Raw genomic sequence first — 18,011 nt, 5'->3', positions numbered from 1 at the left:
GGAAACACTTTCACGACTATTGCTCAAAAAAAAATAGAAGAAACTTTTCAAATCAGTTGGAAAATTGAAAAGTTTAAGGCGATTTCGTTTCAATTAAAAATAAGTGAAGCTGTCAATTAAGTGGATTCTCATGCTCGTTTGTGACTTATTGAATTGTAAAATGGCTCTAATCTATTGGCAATGGCAATGGGGGAATGGAATAGAAAGAAGTTCACACAAATTGGCCAGAGATTGAAAATTGCATTTCTAACATAATTTGCATAGCTTGTGGAAGTTTCATATTAAAAGCACAGATAGAAATGTTGCAAAATATTTGTGCAGAACTTTTGCGGCTAAGAGTTAACAAACAAGTTACAACTGATGCTGCTTCTGCAGTCGAAGAAGCTGAAGCTAAAGAAATTAAAACATTTTTTGATGTCCATTGCGTTAACCGGAAATTCCGTAATTCAAAGATGGCGTCCGCTGTGCTTGGCTTAGAGTCAGCTTAACTTTAACTTGTACAGTTTCCGTTTCCGCTGCCGGCATTTAGTTCAGCCCACGTGCACCAGCCACGTCGCTCCCCTCCCTCCTCCCTCCCTCTCTTCTGAACTAAACACAATCCCAATGCGAGACCAGATTCAATTGCTGACCCACTTGCTGTGTGCCATATTCTTTGCCCACTTTCCCACTTCTGGGGCTGGCTTTTATTTTGTATTCTCGTTTTTTTTTTTATTCCTTTTTTGCTGTTGCTGTTGTGTTGTTTCTTTATTCGTTTCTCTTTTTTAATGTTTAATGCCTGATTGAGTTTTGCTTTTGATTTCTCGGCTTGCTTTTGTTTTGTGTTGCTTCACTTGCTGGACATTTCTAAGAGCTTTTCGCTTTTGTGGTTTGTGTTTTGAGCATTTCAGTTATTAAACTTTTGGCAGGCTTCCCTTCCCTCCCCTTCCTCTCTCCCTCTTTGTCTCTGTCCACTCTGCTACCCCTCGAGCATCGCTTGTAGTCAGCTTACCAGGCAGCTTTGTGCAACTGCCTATTGCTAAGTAATGAGATCGATTTTAATGGCGGCCATTCTTTATTTCTTCTCTCTCTCTCTCTCTTTCGCTCTCTATTTTCGTACTCTCTCACACTTTTGTTGCGCCCACTTGTGCCACATTTCGACGCCGTTGCCGTTGCAATTTGCTATTGTTTTGTTTTATTTTTTATTTCGGGTAGCACTTTTCTTTTTCTTTTTTTTTGATTATGCCGCTCTGCTAATTAAATAATAATTGCCTTTAAGCAATTATTCTGTTTACATGCGCCCAGAAGCACTTTCAATTCGCATACCCTGTAAATCACTGTTCGACCAAATGGGCTATTTCGACACTTGAATTAAATATTGATATTGATTCGTTGTTTGTGCACGATTTGTACTAATTATCATTGAAGCAATTACTTAGAAGATTAATCTGTCTGTCATTTGCAATGCATTGCTTTTGTTTTAGCCAAAATTTGCATGACTGGCTTTGGATCCAGTTCAATTCTATTTCCTTTCCGTTCCATTCGCCTCCTCCCCTGTCCTTTCCCCTTTTGCCTTCGTGTTCAATTCAATTCTGTTGGCTGACAAATAAAGCAATTTGTAATTGAGTCACGTATAATGTAATCTACGAGTAGCAAATAAATTGATTTGTTGTTAAAATTTCTTCCAATACAAATACGAATACGAATACAAATAGCTAACTGTGTCAAATACAAGGCTGCTGTTGCTGTTGCCTTGTTATAAGTTGGCCAATTCAACTGAAATGAAATGGCAACAATAGACCATTCAGCTAAGCTACACTAAGAGTTCTAAATGGTTTGAGAATCTAAATACAGTGAGCCGACAATAAAGTAAATTTCCATAAATATTGAGTCTGAAATTGGCATATATTTTAAAGCAAAACCAAATTTAGAGAACAAATATTTCTGAATACAAAATAAATACTATACACTTAAATACATAAATAAGGTTACGTAAATTTATAACACCCAAAAATAAATCTCTTCCAAAAATATCCTTTTTTAACAAAATTGGGACAAACTTCATTGAATTTATGGCTGTTTTATTCCAAAAATTTCGTTTATTTTAATACTTGGCAAAATGTAAAGAAACTTTATTTGTAAATGAAAAATAAATACATTATTTTATTTACACTTTCACAAAATTAGGTCCAACAAATGTAGTTTATTTGAATACAAAAATAAATTGTAAAACCGCCTAATTTGTAGATAAATAAATAAATGAATTTATTTCCATATCTACAACACAAATAGGCCAGCGGCACTTTAAATTGGTAAATTGAAATGAAATTGATCAAATTTTCCCTTAACATAATTTGTTGCAATATGTTTCGTTGCCTTTCAACAGGAATATTTTGCATTCGAATTTTTGTATGTTTTATAAATATATTTTTGCCAATTGTTACTGTAATAAATTGTATTACAATCTTGGTTATTTGCTTTTGTTTGTCTGTTGTTATTGATCGCAATTTAATTAAATTTGCAACAAGCTCAATTTGGTTTGCACTACTTGCAAGCAGTTCAGGTAAGCCGTGCACTGCTTGCTGCATGTAGAGCATGACGTGCACAGCTTAAATATGATTTATTTGTAATGCTTTTGCCAACTACTCGACTACACAATTAAACATGCTGCAATGCTCATAATTATCACTTTAATTGAATTGTCGAATACATATTTACACATGTCGACAACAACAACAACGAGTGTGCACTGTAAATCACAAAGAACAGATTGTAATATTGCAATTTATTGTTGCACATTGTGGCCATTGGGGGCCAATAAACTCGTCATCACACACGCACACATACACACGCAGCAAAAGCCTCAAACCAAAAATGCGCTTTCAATGATGCCACACAGATACAAGAGTATATATAGTATAGTATAGTGGAGTATAATGCTTGCATGCCACGTTGTCCAGGCTACCATTGTAATTAATGTGATTTATGTTTATTAATTTATTTCACGCTATTTAGAAGGCAAGGCCAGACAGCACCTGACAAATATTTTGCAACGTCTTGTACTCGTAGTTTGGCCCCCAGCTTGGAATTTATGCAACAGAATTTGATTTTAATATTAAATTTTCTCGGCAACGAAGACCACACAAAATCGCTCTTTCTCCCTCTTCATCTCTCTCTCTCTCTCTCTTTTAGTCTGACATGCAGACATTTTGAAGCCTGAATCAGGGATTCGTAACTTTTGGATTTTGTGTCTGCATTTAAGGGTTTTGAGACTCAGCCCTCAGCCGGCTGTCTGTGGCTTTATCTCTGATTTACAAGCGTAAAATAGCAGCAACATAAAATATTTAACTGTTTTCTATCGGGTCAATCTCTGTGTGTGTGTGTGTTGTAAATAGTTTTGTATTTGCGGTTGCTCAATTGGTATGCATGTGTGCGTGTGCATGTCTGTGCTTGACTGTGTATGTGTGTGTGTGTGTGTTCTTCATTTTTGTGGGATTTTCGCTTTTGCATTGCATACTTTTGTGCGCTCTTCAATGCGTATGAATCCGTAATGAGTTTGCCGCAACCAAATGCATTTTTATTTCATTTAGTGTTGTTTTCTCTTCTCTGTTCCTCTTCTTCCTCTTCTTCCTTTTGGTCTGTTTATTTGATTGCATTTAAACACATTTGCGGATATTAATCAGACGGCAATGCGTTCGTTGCAATAAAAGCCTACACCACATAAATATTTACAATTTACGAACACGAACACACACTCACACAGTCACACACACAGACACATCGAGACGAATTTGCATTTTAAGTTGAAACCTCAACAATAAATGGCTCGACATGAAATGCGATATTCGCACGCATTTATTCAAATTTCATTAAAATTTATAGTGGCTGCTCTGCACTGAGGAATGATGCTAATAAATCAGCAAATTAATATTAGGCAGGCTTACAGTCAATACCAAGAAGGGGTCAACACACACACACACACACACACACACTTACATGAATTGTGTACAATCAGGTGCGCATTTATCATGCAGAAATGTGACAAAAATTTCACCAAAAATTTGCTACATGGCAAGAATATTTAATTCCCAGCATCCAGTTGAAGCAACTTCAATGTTTGTTGGTCAACTCGCTAACCATTTACACACACACACACACACACACGAATGTATGTGCATGTTAGTACAACGTGTAAACAGCGTTTAAATGGGCAGCTAACTCTGGCTAACATCAATCAGGTCATGTTGATGCGGGACTAAAATTCAAACTACACAATAGGTTAAAATTATTGATGCAACTGGCAAACAGGAAATCTCAACTGAGGGTTTACTTCGTTGCCAAGTTGTACATATTAAGACAAACACACACACACACACACACACACTATGAGATGCAACTCAAGTACACGTGGCGTGTACAGCAGATAATTCGCATTAAAATCCAGCTAGCAAGCCAACAACTTGTTAACACGTTGTCGTGTTGCTTGCGGTTAGTGTAAACACGTGGTCATTAAATAGATTACGCTGCTTCCATTGTCAGTTTTCATCAATCACAGTGATTGCTTTCCATCAAACCAAAAAAAAATTTATGAAATACATACCATTAAATATTTATAGACAAGAAATTATCATAATATTAAACTTAATTATTATTGAAATCTAATAATTATTTATAAAATAAATAATATTGTTCCAAATTATTAAAATTAAAAGTACCTTTTTAATACTTCCCTAATCAAAATAATATACAAGGTGCATGGATTAACTACAAATGACTTGGAGGTGTGTCGCCACACTATAATTCCCTTAAAAACGGGAAATGTTAACTTAACATTATAGCTGAATATCAACCAAGTAGCCTTTAGCTTAGATAGATGGCGCCAGCTCAAGAACAGCCAGTAGATGGCAAACACCTAGCGGCAAATTTGTTGCGCAAAAGAGACAACAAGTATAACAAATACGAAACAGCTATATGCATGCGAACAGACGAGACAACCATACGATTAATGTGTTTGGCGCCATCCCGACCGCATTTAAAATTCATTACAAAATAAGTGAAATATTTATATTGAAAATAAAATAAAATAAGCTGTGTTTGGATAAATGTTCAGGATAAAAAAGAAAAAATGAATGGTGCAAATACAAATTTTCTAGTCGACTTTTGAGTACACAAAATTATCGAACTATTTGAAATCACGCGCGTTGTCGTAAATATACCGTCTTGAGTGATGTTCTATTTGGAATATACCATCTTAGAAATGTTGGCTTGGTCGATAATTAAAAGAGTTATTTAGGAAGTTATTTCTTCCACAATTACTAAATAATTGTTTACTCAATATCAATCACATAGTTAATTGATATCACAAAAAAAAAAAATGATAAAAATTTAAAAATCGATAACCATATCGAAATTTCTTCTCAGCCAAACACAAATCAGCTGTTAATCGCTTAACCTCAAATTGGCTTGCTCTTATTTGTTGTCGCGCTCCTTTTGCAGCTGGCGTTTTATTTATAAATCAACTATTATGACCAACAACGAAGCAGAAGCAGCCGGCTCTAGCCGCGCCAGTGGCGGTGCCGCAGGAGGTAGCGCATCCACATCCTCAGCAGCCAAAATCGAGATCACTGAGAAAGTGCGCGTCCTTTGCTTGCACGGCTACCGGCAAGATGGTAAATTAAATGTTTTCCTAATTGAATATTAACTAATACAATTTAAATTACAGCGGACTCGTTTAAAAATAAGCTTGGCTCATTTCGCAAGTTCGCCGGCAAATACGCAGACTTTGTGTTCATCTCAGCGCCACATGTGGCAGCCCCTCTCGAACCCAATGCTGCGCCTGTTGAGGAGCAGCGTAGTTGGTGGGCCAATAAAGATGATGGCACGTTTAAGGGCACCAACAAGAGTGGACCCGCCATTGGCTTCCAGGACAGTCTGCATGTGGTGGAGCAGGCGTGGAAAACACAAGGTCCATTCCAAGGACTCTTGGGTTTTTCACAGGGCGCTTGCTTTGTGGGCTTAATCTGCGGACTGGCCAAGAAGAAGCGTAGGTGACAATAGTACCACAATTGAACAGATTTCCTATGACAACTACTTTCATTTTAGTGACCTCCATTCGACCTGAGTTCGCGGTGCTTAGCTCGGGTTTCATATCGGGTAGTCTGGTGCACATGAGCGCATATGAGGAGCGCATCACAATTCCAACCCTGCATATCTATGGCTTAACAGATGAGATTATACCCAAGGACATGAGTGAAGCGCTGGCCGCGCAATTCAAGAATGTCGAGGTACTGGAGCACGATGGTGGACATTACTTTCCAGCGAAGGCGCAACAGAAGCAAACGTACATCAATTTCTTCCAAGATCGCCTGCAAGAGTATCTGGAGCATCTAGAGCTGCAGCAGAGCAGCAATGCATCGTTCATCGACTCGGCGGAAGAGGATGATGGCGGTGTCACGGATGCCAATGATGCTGAAGTGGCTGCGGTGACAGCAGCCGCTGGATCCGGAATGGATGACAGTGATTAATTGGTAGATTATGATAGTTGTTCTTTTTCGTTTTTAATAATAATTAAATCTTATTATTACAATAATAATAATAATAATCATAATTTGATTATAAATTATAATAAATTTAAATCCCAATATTTTAAATATTCACCGCGTTTTTTTCTTTTTGTTTTTTTAGTATCAATTACAAATTGTTTGCTATTGTTTGTTGTTAGAAGCTATTTTGAAGTGTAACTTTTTTCCATACAGAACTTTTCCATTTTTTTGACTTAAACAAATTCGTAGAAATTTTATAATAAAAAAATAAACAACCAAAAATAAAGAAGATGATAAATCCTATTCCAATTTACAAAAATTTGTTTGCATTATGTTAATTAATTAAATTGTTCCTTGCTATATAATCAACGAAAAAAATGCATAGATATTTTTTGTTAGCTTTTCATGATGTTTGCTTTTATGTTTCTCTTGTGTTTGTAGTTGTTTGATGTTTGTTTGTTGATGTTTTTTTGACCAGGCAGAGTAGAAACATGTTTTGCAGCGTTTTTGACTTTGTTGTTTTTAGGGGAAAAAACAAGCGAGCGTTACGATAGTAAAAATTTGACTCTTTCAACATTTTAATTTTTGTCTCTCGCATGCAGCAGTTGATTGATTGATTGAATTGTTTGCTGTTGCTGTCGATCTTGTTTGTTGAATGTTTCGCTTTTGATAGTTTTGTTTATGCGACTTGTTCTTGTCCATTTGAGGCCTCTTGGTTCTTCATCACTTCTGGTAAGTCCGGCGGTGCTGAGTATGGTGTGATATCAAGCGTCTCAAAATCACCCATTTCATTCCTGCAAGCAAACAAGAAAAAAGGGTTCATCAGTGAAATGTCAACTCAATAGCAAGTTTACGACACGTGCAGCGATATCAGCAAACATGCACGCACACAGACACACAAACTGTACTTTTTATGTGTGCGTGTGTGTGTGTGTGCATGTAAAGCAACAGCTGTGTTATCAGCGTGACTCAAAAAGTGCGGCTTCATAACATCACAAATGTATTTCGTGGAAATGCGATGAATTGCAGGAGCTCTTACGGACTTTTGAAACTTAAACGAAGTTTCCGCAGTCACATTATTCGCAGATCAAATACATTTGGGATGCCTAGAAGTGCTCACTTTCTCTCGTATCGCTCCTCTCTCTCTCACCTGCACATTAAACCCAATTGCGCTGGAGCTTGCGCCTTTGCCGTGGATACCGTAACGCCGTAATCCTGCAGCGTATTATCATCCTCCATGATGTCATTGTCCTGATTATATAATCGCTGATCGCCTGGTGGCACTTTCAAGATGCCTATAATAGCGTTGGATGGTCATAAAATTACTTAATAATCAACAAATTGTTTGCTATAAATAGGAATAACACACGCACACACATACATTTAAAAGCAGTCAGACCAAATGAAGCACACTCACGCACACACACTCACACTTACCTTCGATCATGCGTTTAAGTTCAACAACTGATGTGTTTTCCTTGGCATCCGTAAAAATGGTTGTTTTCTGCCTTCTGATCATTAGAAACACATCCTGCAAGCGATTAAATGCGAATTAGTTCGTGTTATTGACAAGGTTTCGGTCAAAGTTCAGCGCATTGTTTTTGCTTATTCACACACGCGTTCCATAAGTGTGTTTGTTTGTTTGTGTGTGTGCCGAATGACGTGCAATTTGAACAGCAGCAACAACAACAGCGTCCTGAATTCTTGAGACCGGCTCGCGAAATTTGTACGTGTATCTTCTGTTGCTCTTACCATGTTTGCTAGTTTATTTTGTTGCTTGACTTTTGTTTACTACTTGGAGGGCGGGGAAGTTGCCACAATGCCGTTGTTTGATGTTGTTATTGTCGTTGCCACCTTCGTTGGCGTTTGGGCGGGGTGTAGAATGGGTTGAGAGTGCTCTGCTTCCTTTGGCGGTCGTCGTAGTAGAAATTTTGTAGTTCGATCGTTTCTCCTCCGCTTGCTTACACCACACCAACAATAAACCAGGGAACACGCTGCGCTTTGCAATAATAGTTGTGTACCGTTGTTGTTAACTTAATGCAGGCAACGTTTCGCTATGGGTTTGTGTGTACAATAGCCTCACAATTTGCTTGCACTTGTAAGTTTTCGTTGATTTTACAAAATTTTAGTGTAAAATTTTTTTTGTGGCGAAGCAAGACCGAATGCCAGCCCTGCCAACTTGATAGCATATGCAAATGTTGGCAGCATTTGTGAGTTTTTGTGACGTCACGCACCTATTATGTTAGTTAACATTTGTGTCGCTGTTAAGAGACAAGTTCTAGAAAATATACATATTGTGTCATTTTAAGAGGCTGATGTTTTTATAGCATATGTTATATTCATAATATTATTAAATAACGTTCAATGTTTACCAATACCAAATCACACAGAGAGACCATTAATTGCACAAATATTATTTTTGGTATAAGCACGTGGACGAAAAATATAAATTTAGGCTTTTAAAGTATGAGTTTCATCTAAAAGAAAAGAAATTCAATGATAAATGAATTTGCAACATAGTTGCCTGCAGAAAAGAAATCAATTTTGACCGCTGTTTTAAGGAACAATTTCAACATCGATATGTTATCGGTGTTGCCCCACCACTAGTCACTTTTTACCTCGACTGATATCTGCTGCCACGAAATGGTTTTGCTGGACAATTCAAATGTAAATAAATAAAGAAAAAACTAATTACATTTAATAATAAAAAATTCATTTCAGTTTATACTGCGCTTAGAGAAGATTGCGAACGATGCAAAGAAGGATTCGTCCTTTACCATCACATTCAAGCGCTGTAAGTAAAATTGTATTGAGAATGCGACATGCGACTTTTAGTGATTCCAAAAAATGCGTTTTCATTCACTACTTAGACGATGGGCATGATCGTCCGGTGCCACGTCCCGGCAAGAAACCGCTGCCTAAGCCATCAACCTACATGTGTCTGATGCGAGCACAGTCCAAGTCAAAAAAGGTAAATTTATACTAGTAAAATACATATATGACAGGAAAACTGATTAAATCTTTTCAGATTTCGACTATCGTAAGTCAGGAGGATGTGCCCACAATTATGGCAATGTACTCGCAGTTTATGAAGAGCAAAATGGATGGTCTGAAGCGCGTCAAGAAAGTCAAAAGCAAGGCTAAGGCTACAAAAGCCTAAAACCAGAATTGTTTATCTTAGTTAAAGCTTTTTTAGTTACAAACAAATACGATAACGATTACTATAACATTTTAATAATGTCTTATACTCATTAAGTTTTGAGATACAACGCTTTGCGAGCACATAAATCCAGCATGTATCTCGGCAGCTTATTTTGCCTTAAGCCATGCAAGTATTTAGGTCTAATTAGTTGAATGAGAACATATAAATGTTCTCTTTGTTGCTCGGCCTCATTTCCATCTGTTATAAAGCATAAATCGTCTATGTACATGACATCGATGCCACTTCCCAGCGCTTGATGAAAATTCGCACCAGCCTTTGGTATAAAGTCCAAATATCCAGTCAATTTGTCAACTATTAGCACTCTAACATGATCATCTGCAAATCGAAAATGTAAATAAAATTTACTGATTTTTCCCTAAATATGTACTCACTTTGAAGATAATATAATTGTGTATTTTGTGACACTGGAATCAACGTTAAAATGTTCTTGATTTTTCTGTATTCAATTTGTATTGGTTCATGTGGTTTAAGTACTATGTATTTGTAGGTTTTCGTCGATCCCATGCTCTGAAAACGAGCAATATCTTCAGAAGTTCCATAAACTTGCCCACACCAATCATTAGGAACTACATGTTCCTGGAATGCGGCCGATGTCAGTAGCAGTGGTCCACTGTGCTTTATTTTAGGAGAAAACATATAAATTTGTAATTTACATCAATTAATTATATTGGCATACTTGTTCGAAACGTCCGTATCTTTTATTGGGATCCAATATCAAAGGCTGACCAATATCATTCAAAAACATATTGCTCCAAAACATAACAACAAACAAGAAGACGCATGTGACCGCAAAATTAAATGCAAAAAGGTCCTAAAATATACCACGATCTCAGCGAACAAGCTAAAATTACTAACCATGAAAAAAATAAGTTATCTGGTATTTTTGGTACTATATAGCACGGTTGCCATTCCAAAAATTTTTTTGTACCAAAATTTTGAAAAAATGTACCAATTTTAATAAAAATGTACCAAACATTTTTCACGAAAGATTTTTTTTATTTCACAAATTGTGATTCACAATAAATAACTGTTTACGTAGTGGGCCTTACATTGGCGCATACATATTTTCTCAATTATCCTGTCAATTGTCATCGCAAATCGACTGTATGCGATATTTTCCGGTGCTAGTCGTGGTTCAATTTCTAACTGAAACAAAATTTGTGTATGGTGGAACATAAAATTTCATGAAAAATTTAAATACTAAAATCTAATCTAAAATCTAAAAACTAAAAACTAAGTAAAAATGTAAAAAAGTACCAAACCAGTTTCGGTACATGTAAAAAAGTGATCCAATGTACCAAACGCATAAAAATGTACCAGTTTTTATGGGGTACATTTGTACCAAAAATGGCAAGCGTGCTATATAGTTTATTTTATAGGTAAGTGTATGTATGTCGCCAACAAATATACCTATGGGTACAAATATTTTGTTTTACATATACAAAATATTTGAACGATACACACAATTTTAACGATAATACCGTTTTACACTGGAGTTATTTTGTTGGATATGGATAAAGAGTATCTGGCAGACGAACGCACTCGCTTGTAAGTTACAAGTTCGTCACTTGATCGAATTTAGATAAAGTCAGTTCCATTAGAATTCCAAAAATGTCATTTTGGTAAACGCATTATTGAAATTTATGATTACAAATAAAGATAATGTAACAGGTAACAAGTACAGAATCTACAACACCATGACTACATTAAGCATACTGAAAGGGAACTCAAAATGGTAAGATTTGTACCGAATTTGCAAAATCACAACACCAACGATACAGTATTTACTCTACTGAATCAACTACTGAATCTACAACACCATGTACCGTCATCAACTACAGAATCTACGAGTGCTCTACAAACAACTACAGAATCTACAACTCCAAGTTCTACTGAATCAACTACTGAATCTACAACACCAACCACTACCGAATCAACTACAGAATCTAATCAACTACAGAATCCTACAACACCAACAACTACAGAATCAACCACATTATGTAACAACTACTGAATCTACAACACCAACAACTACTGAATCTACAACTCTACCGAAACACAGGAACACCAACTACTACTGAATCAACTACTGAATCTACCTCTACTGTAACAACTACTGATCTACAACTCCAACGTCTACCGAATCAACTACAGAATCTACCACACCAACCACATCTGAATCAACTACAGAATCAACAACACCAACAACTACAGAATCTACAACACCAAGTTCTACAGTAACAACTACTGAATCTACAACTCCAACGTCTACCGAATCAACTACAGAATCTACAACACCAACCACTACAACCACAGAATCCACAACACCAACAACTACAGAATCTACAACACCAAGTTCTACTGTAACAACTACTGAATCTACAACTCCAACGTCTACCGAATCCACAACACCAACAACTACTGAATCAACTACAGAATCCACAACACCAACAACTACAGAATCTACACACAAAGCTCTACTGTAACAAACTACTGAATCTACAACTCCAACGTCTACCGAATCAACAGAATCTACCACACCACCACTACTGAACCAACTCTACAGAATCTAACAACAGCCAACGTATACAGAATCTACAACACAAGCCTACTGTATCAACTACAGAATCGTCAACACCAACGAATCTACAACACCAACACTACTGAATCACACTACAGAATCTACAACACCCAACCACTACCGAATCAACAACTACCACACACCAACAACTACAGAATCTACAACTCCAACGTCTACCGAATCAACTACAGAATCTACAACAACTACTGAATCAACTACAGAATCTACAACACCAACAACTACAGAATCTACAACACCAAGTTCTACTGTAACAACTACTGAATCTACAACTCCAACGCTACGAATCAACTACAGAATCTACAACACCAACCACTACTGAATCAACTACTGAATCCACAACACCAACAACTACAGAATCTACCACACAAAGCTCTACTGTAACAACTACTGAATCTACAACTCCAACGTCTACCGAATCAACTACAGAATCTACAACACCAACCACTACTGAATCAACTACAGAATCCACAACACCAACAACTACAGAATCTACAACACCAACCACTACTGAATCAACTACAGAATCCACAACACCAACAACTACAGAATCTACAACACCAAGTTCTACTGTAACAACTACTGAATCTACAACTCCAACGTCTACCGAATCAACTACAGAATCTACAACACCAACCACTACTGAATCAACTACTGAATCTACAACACCAACAACTACAGAATCTACCACACAAAGCTCTACTGTAACAACTACTGAATCTACAACTCCAACGTCTACCGAATCAACTACAGAATCTACAACACCAACCACTACTGAATCAACTACAGAATCCACAACACCAACAACTACAGAATCTACAACACCAACCACTACTGAATCAACTACAGAATCAACACAGAATCTACTGAATAACTACAGAATCACACACCACAGTCTACTGTAACAACTACTGAATCTACAACTCCAACGTCTACCGAATCAACTACAGAATCTACAACACCAACCACTACTGAATCAACTACAGAATCCACAACACCAACAACTACAGAATCTACCACACCAAGTTCTACTGTAACAACTACTGAATCTACAACTCCAACGTCTACCGAATCAACAACACCAACCACTACTGAATCAACTACAGATCACACTACAGAATCTACAACACCAAAGCTCTAAACAACTACTGAATCTACAACTCCAACACCGAATCAACTACAGAATCTACAACACCAACCACTACTGACAACTGTACCAACAATCTACAACACCAAGTTCTGTATACTACAACTCCAACGTCTACCGAATCAACTACAGAATCTCAACACCAACCACTACAACTACAGAATCTACAACACAACAACTACAGTCTACTGTAACAACTACTGAATCTACAAATCTCCACCACGTCTACTGAATCAACTACAGAATCTACAACAACCACTACTGAATCAACTACAGACTACACACCAACAACTACAGAATCTACACACCAAGTCTCTACTGTTAACAACTACTGAAATCTAACTAACACCGAATCAACTACAGAATCTACACACCACTACTGAATCAACTACAGAATCTACAACACAAGTTCTACTGTAACGACTACTGAATCTACAACACCAACGTTACAAATCTACAACACCAACAACTGAATAACAACTACTGAATCTACAACTCAACGTCTACCGAATCAACTACAGAATCTACAACCACTACTGAATCAACTACAGAATCCACAACACCAACAACTACAGAATCTACAACACCAAGTTCTACTGTAACAACTACTGAATCTACAACTCCACGTCTACCGACAACACTTACAGAATCAACTACAGAATCTACAACACAACCACAGAATCTACAACTACACAAGTTCTACTGTAACAACTACTGAATCTACAACTCCACGTCTACCGAATCAACTACAGAATCTACACCACACTGAATCACAGAATCACAACACAACTACAGAATCTACCACACACAAAGTTCTACTGTAACAACTACTGAATCTACAACTCCAACGTCTACCGAATCAACTACAGAATCTACAACACCAACCACTACTGAATCAACTACAGAATCCACAACACCAACAACTACAGAATCTTCTACTGTAACAACTACTGAATCTACAACTCCAACGTCTACCGAATCAACTACAGAATCTACAACACCAACCACTACTGAATCAACTACAGAATCCACAACACCAACAACTACAGAATCTACACACAAAGCTCTACTGTAACAACTACAACTGAATCTACAGAATCTACAACACCAACTACAGAATTCCAACGTCTACCGAATCAACTACACACAGAATACTACAACACCACCACTACAACACTACTGAATCAACAAATCCACAACTACTGAATCTACACAACACCAACTCCAACGTACCGAATCAACTACAGAATCTACAACACCAACCACTACTGAATCAACTACAGAATCTACAACACCAACAACTACAGAATCTACCACACAAAGCTCTACTGTAACAACTACTGAATCTACAACTCCAACGTCTACCGAATCAACTACAGAATCTACAACACCAACTGAATCAACTACTACTACAGAATCTAACTACTGTAACAACTACTGAATCTACACAACACCGAATCAACTACAGAATCTACAACACCAACCACACTGAATCAACTACAGAATCTACAACACCCAACAACTACAGAATCTACCACACAAAGCTCTACTGTAACAACTACTGAATCTACAACTCCAACGTCTACCGAAATCAACTACAGAATCTACAACACCAACCACTGAATCTGAATCAACTACAGAATCTACAAACACCAACAACTACAGAATCCACAACACAACTACTGTAATACTGAATCTACAACTCCAACGTCTACCGAATCAACTACACACCAACCACTACTGAATCTACTACTGAATCAACACACCAACAACTACAGAATCTACAGAACAACCAACAAAGCTACAGAATCTACAACACCAACCACTATGAACTACAGAATCTACAACACTAAGTTCTACTGTAACAACTACTGAATCTACAACTCCAACGTCTACCGAATCAACTACTACAACACCAACCACTACTGAATCAACTACAGAATCTACAAACACAGAATCTACAACCAAGTTCTACTGTAACAACTACATGAATCTACAACTCCAACGTCTACCGAATCTACAGACACAACACAACCACTACTGAATCACCACACAAAGCTCTACTACAACTACTGAATCTACAACTCCAACGTCTACCGAATCAACTACAGAATCTACAACACCAACACTACTGAATCAACTACAGAATCCACAACACCAACAACTACAGACAGAACACCAAGTCTACCAACACTACAGAGCTACTACTGAATCCACACAACACCAACTACAGAATCTACCACACAAGCTGCTACTGTAATCTACAACTACAACTCCAACGTCTACCGAATCAACTACAGAATCTACAACACCAACCACTACTGAATCAACTACAGAATCTACAACAACTACAGAATCTACAACACCAAGTTCTACTGTCACAACTACTGAATCTACAACTCCAACGTCTACCGAATCAACTACAGAATCTACAACACCAACCACTACTGAATCAACTACTGAATCTACCACACACCAACTAACTACAGAATCTACCACACAAAGCTCTACTGTAACAACTACTGAATCTACAACTCCAACGTCTACCGAATCAACTACAGAATCTACAACACCAACCACTACTGAATCAACTACAGAATCTACAACACTACCGAACAACTACAGAATCTACAACACCAAGAATCAACTACAGAATAACACCAACTACTGAATCTACAACTCTACTGTAACAACTACTGAATCTACAACTCCAACGTCTAACGAACAACACCAACCCACTACTGAATCAACTACAGAATCTACAACACACAACCAACTACTACTGAATCAACTACTGAATCCACAACACCAACAACTACAGAATCTACCACACAAAGCTCTACTGTAACAACTACTGAATCTACAACTCCAACGTCTACCGAATCAACTACAGAATCTACAACACCAACCACTACTGAATCAACTACAGAATCCACAACACCAACAACTACAGAATCTACAACACCAAGTTCTACTGTAACAACTACTGAATCTACAACTCCAACGTCTACCGAATCCACAACACCAACAACTACTGAATCAACTACTGAATCCACAACACCAACCACTACAGAATCACCACTAAAGCTCTACTGTAACAACTACTGAATCTACAACTCCAACGTCTACCGAATCAACTACAGAATCTACAACACCAACCACTACTGAATCAAACTACGTCTAGAATCAACACAGACACAACAACACTACTGAATCAACTACAGAATCTACAACACCAACAACTACAGAATCTACAACACCAAGTTCTACTGTAACAACTACTGAATCTACAACTCCAACGTCTACCGAATCAACTACAGAATCTACAACACCAACCACTACTGAATCAACTACACTGAATCAACTACAGAATCCACAACACAACAAATCAACTACAGAATCCACAACACAACAACTCTACTGACAACACCAAGTTCTACTGTAACAACTACTGAATCTACAACTCCAACGTCTACCGAATCAACTACAGAATCTACAACACCAACCACTACTGAATCAACTACAGAATCCACAACACCAACAACTACAGAATCTACCACACAAAGCTCTACTGTAACAACTACTGAATCTACAACTCCAACGTCTACCGAATCAACTACAGAATCTACAACACCAACCACTACTGAATCAACTACAGAATCTACAACACCAACCACAGAATCTACTGAATCAACTACTGAATCTACAACAACGTCTACCGAACAACTACAGAATCTACAACACCAAACCACTACTGAGATCAACTACAGAATCTACAACACCAACAAGCTCTACTGTAACAACTACTGAATCTACAACTCCAACGTCTACCGAATCAACTACAGAATCTACAACACCAACCACTACTGAATCAACTACAGAATCTACAACACCAACAACTACAGAATCTACCACACAAAGCTCTACTGTACACAAACTACTGAATCTACAACTCCAACGTCTACCGAATCAACTACAGAATCTACAACACCAACCACTACTGAATCAACTACAGAATCCACAACACCAACAACTACAGAATCTACAACACCAAGTTCTACTGTAACAACTACTGAATCTACAACTCCAACGTCTACCGAATCAACTACAGAATCTACAACACCAACCACTACTGAATCAACTACAGAATCTACAACACCAACAACTACAGAATCTACAACACACAAAGCTACCGAATCAACTACTGTCAACAACTACTGAATCTAATCTACACTCCAACGTCTACCGAATCAAACTACAGAATCTACAACACCAACCACTACTGAATCAACTACAGAAATCCACAACACCAACAACTACAGAATCTACAACACCAAGCTCTACTGTAACAACTACTACTGAAATCAACTACTGAATCTACAACACCAACCACTACTGAATCAACTACTACAGAATCTACAACAAAGCTCAAGTCTCTACTGTAACAACTACTGAATCTACAACTCCAACGTCTACCGAATCAACTACAGAATCACACACTACAACAACCACTACTGAATCAAC

General features: G+C 37.5%; 5 protein-coding genes across 6 annotated transcripts in view; 3 read left to right on the top strand and 2 right to left on the bottom strand.

The window, feature by feature from the left end:
* Positions 1-5,409: 5,409 nt before the first annotated feature.
* On the top strand, positions 5,410-6,626 carry LOC117574162 (esterase GA18864). The gene is made up of 3 exons (XM_034257849.2): positions 5,410-5,645; positions 5,699-6,019; positions 6,079-6,626. Exons 1-3 carry the CDS (start codon positions 5,501-5,503, stop codon positions 6,498-6,500), a joined length of 888 nt encoding a protein of 295 aa, XP_034113740.1. The 5' UTR covers positions 5,410-5,500; the 3' UTR covers positions 6,501-6,626.
* Positions 6,627-6,800: 174 nt separating this feature from the next.
* On the bottom strand, positions 6,801-8,714 carry LOC117575165 (elongin-B). The gene is made up of 4 exons (XM_034259268.2): positions 8,271-8,714; positions 7,956-8,049; positions 7,669-7,813; positions 6,801-7,312 (listed from the first exon to the last, which is right to left on the bottom strand). The coding sequence occupies exons 1-4, from the start codon at positions 8,271-8,273 to the stop codon at positions 7,198-7,200; spliced, it is 357 nt and encodes a 118-aa protein (XP_034115159.1). The 5' UTR covers positions 8,274-8,714; the 3' UTR covers positions 6,801-7,197.
* A 326-nt stretch (positions 8,715-9,040) lies between these two features.
* Positions 9,041-9,741, top strand: LOC117575166 (signal recognition particle 14 kDa protein). The gene is made up of 4 exons (XM_034259269.2): positions 9,041-9,185; positions 9,240-9,312; positions 9,389-9,489; positions 9,547-9,741. Exons 1-4 carry the CDS (start codon positions 9,162-9,164, stop codon positions 9,676-9,678), a joined length of 330 nt encoding a protein of 109 aa, XP_034115160.1. The 5' UTR covers positions 9,041-9,161; the 3' UTR covers positions 9,679-9,741.
* Position 9,742: 1 nt separating this feature from the next.
* Positions 9,743-10,534, bottom strand: LOC117575164 (uncharacterized). 2 transcript variants are annotated; one of them, XM_034259266.2, is made up of 3 exons: positions 10,418-10,534; positions 10,113-10,356; positions 9,743-10,056 (listed from the first exon to the last, which is right to left on the bottom strand). In XM_034259266.2, exons 1-3 carry the CDS (start codon positions 10,499-10,501, stop codon positions 9,770-9,772), a joined length of 615 nt encoding a protein of 204 aa, XP_034115157.1. In that variant the 5' UTR covers positions 10,502-10,534; the 3' UTR covers positions 9,743-9,769. The 2 variants fall into 2 exon arrangements, with proteins under 2 accessions (XP_034115157.1, XP_051862621.1); XM_052006661.1 differs by having other exon boundaries at positions 10,113-10,351; positions 10,418-10,516.
* Positions 10,535-11,251: 717 nt separating this feature from the next.
* LOC127565947 (integumentary mucin C.1-like) overlaps positions 11,252-18,011 on the top strand; it is a 13,350-nt gene continuing 6,590 nt past the window's right edge. The window contains exon 1 of the mRNA XM_052006907.1: positions 11,252-11,289. Within this exon, the coding sequence (XP_051862867.1) occupies positions 11,252-11,289 (38 nt within the window). The remainder of the gene's footprint in view (positions 11,290-18,011) is intronic.

Source organism: Drosophila albomicans, chromosome 2R (genome assembly GCF_009650485.2).
Source record: "Drosophila albomicans strain 15112-1751.03 chromosome 2R, ASM965048v2, whole genome shotgun sequence".
In the NCBI taxonomy this organism is placed as follows: Eukaryota; Metazoa; Arthropoda; class Insecta; order Diptera; family Drosophilidae; genus Drosophila; species Drosophila albomicans.
The sequence above is the reverse complement of the archived record's forward strand: the minus strand, read 5'-3'. Positions and strand labels throughout refer to the sequence as shown.

Coding starts and splice junctions, on each gene's coding strand:
- LOC117575165 (XM_034259268.2), bottom strand. Junction 7,814..7,955: donor ACTTAAACGCATGATCGAAG/GTAAGTGTGAGT, acceptor ACGCTATTATAG/GCATCTTGAAAGTGCCACCA. Junction 7,313..7,668: donor CAATTGGGTTTAATGTGCAG/GTGAGAGAGAGA, acceptor GTTTGCTTGCAG/GAATGAAATGGGTGATTTTG.
- LOC117575166 (XM_034259269.2), top strand. CDS start 9,162: ATGGTTTTGCTGGACAATTCAAAT. Junction 9,313..9,388: donor TACCATCACATTCAAGCGCT/GTAAGTAAAATT, acceptor TTCACTACTTAG/ACGATGGGCATGATCGTCCG. Junction 9,490..9,546: donor CACAGTCCAAGTCAAAAAAG/GTAAATTTATAC, acceptor AAATCTTTTCAG/ATTTCGACTATCGTAAGTCA.
- LOC117574162 (XM_034257849.2), top strand. CDS start 5,501: ATGACCAACAACGAAGCAGAAGCAGCCGGCTCTAGCCGCGCCAGTGGC. Junction 5,646..5,698: donor GCACGGCTACCGGCAAGATG/GTAAATTAAATG, acceptor TTTAAATTACAG/CGGACTCGTTTAAAAATAAG. Junction 6,020..6,078: donor CGGACTGGCCAAGAAGAAGC/GTAGGTGACAAT, acceptor CTTTCATTTTAG/TGACCTCCATTCGACCTGAG.
- LOC117575164 (XM_034259266.2), bottom strand. CDS start 10,501: ATGTTTTGGAGCAATATGTTTTTGAATGATATTGGTCAGCCTTTGATA. Junction 10,357..10,417: donor GATACGGACGTTTCGAACAA/GTATGCCAATAT, acceptor CCTAAAATAAAG/CACAGTGGACCACTGCTACT. Junction 10,057..10,112: donor ACAATTATATTATCTTCAAA/GTGAGTACATAT, acceptor TTCGATTTGCAG/ATGATCATGTTAGAGTGCTA.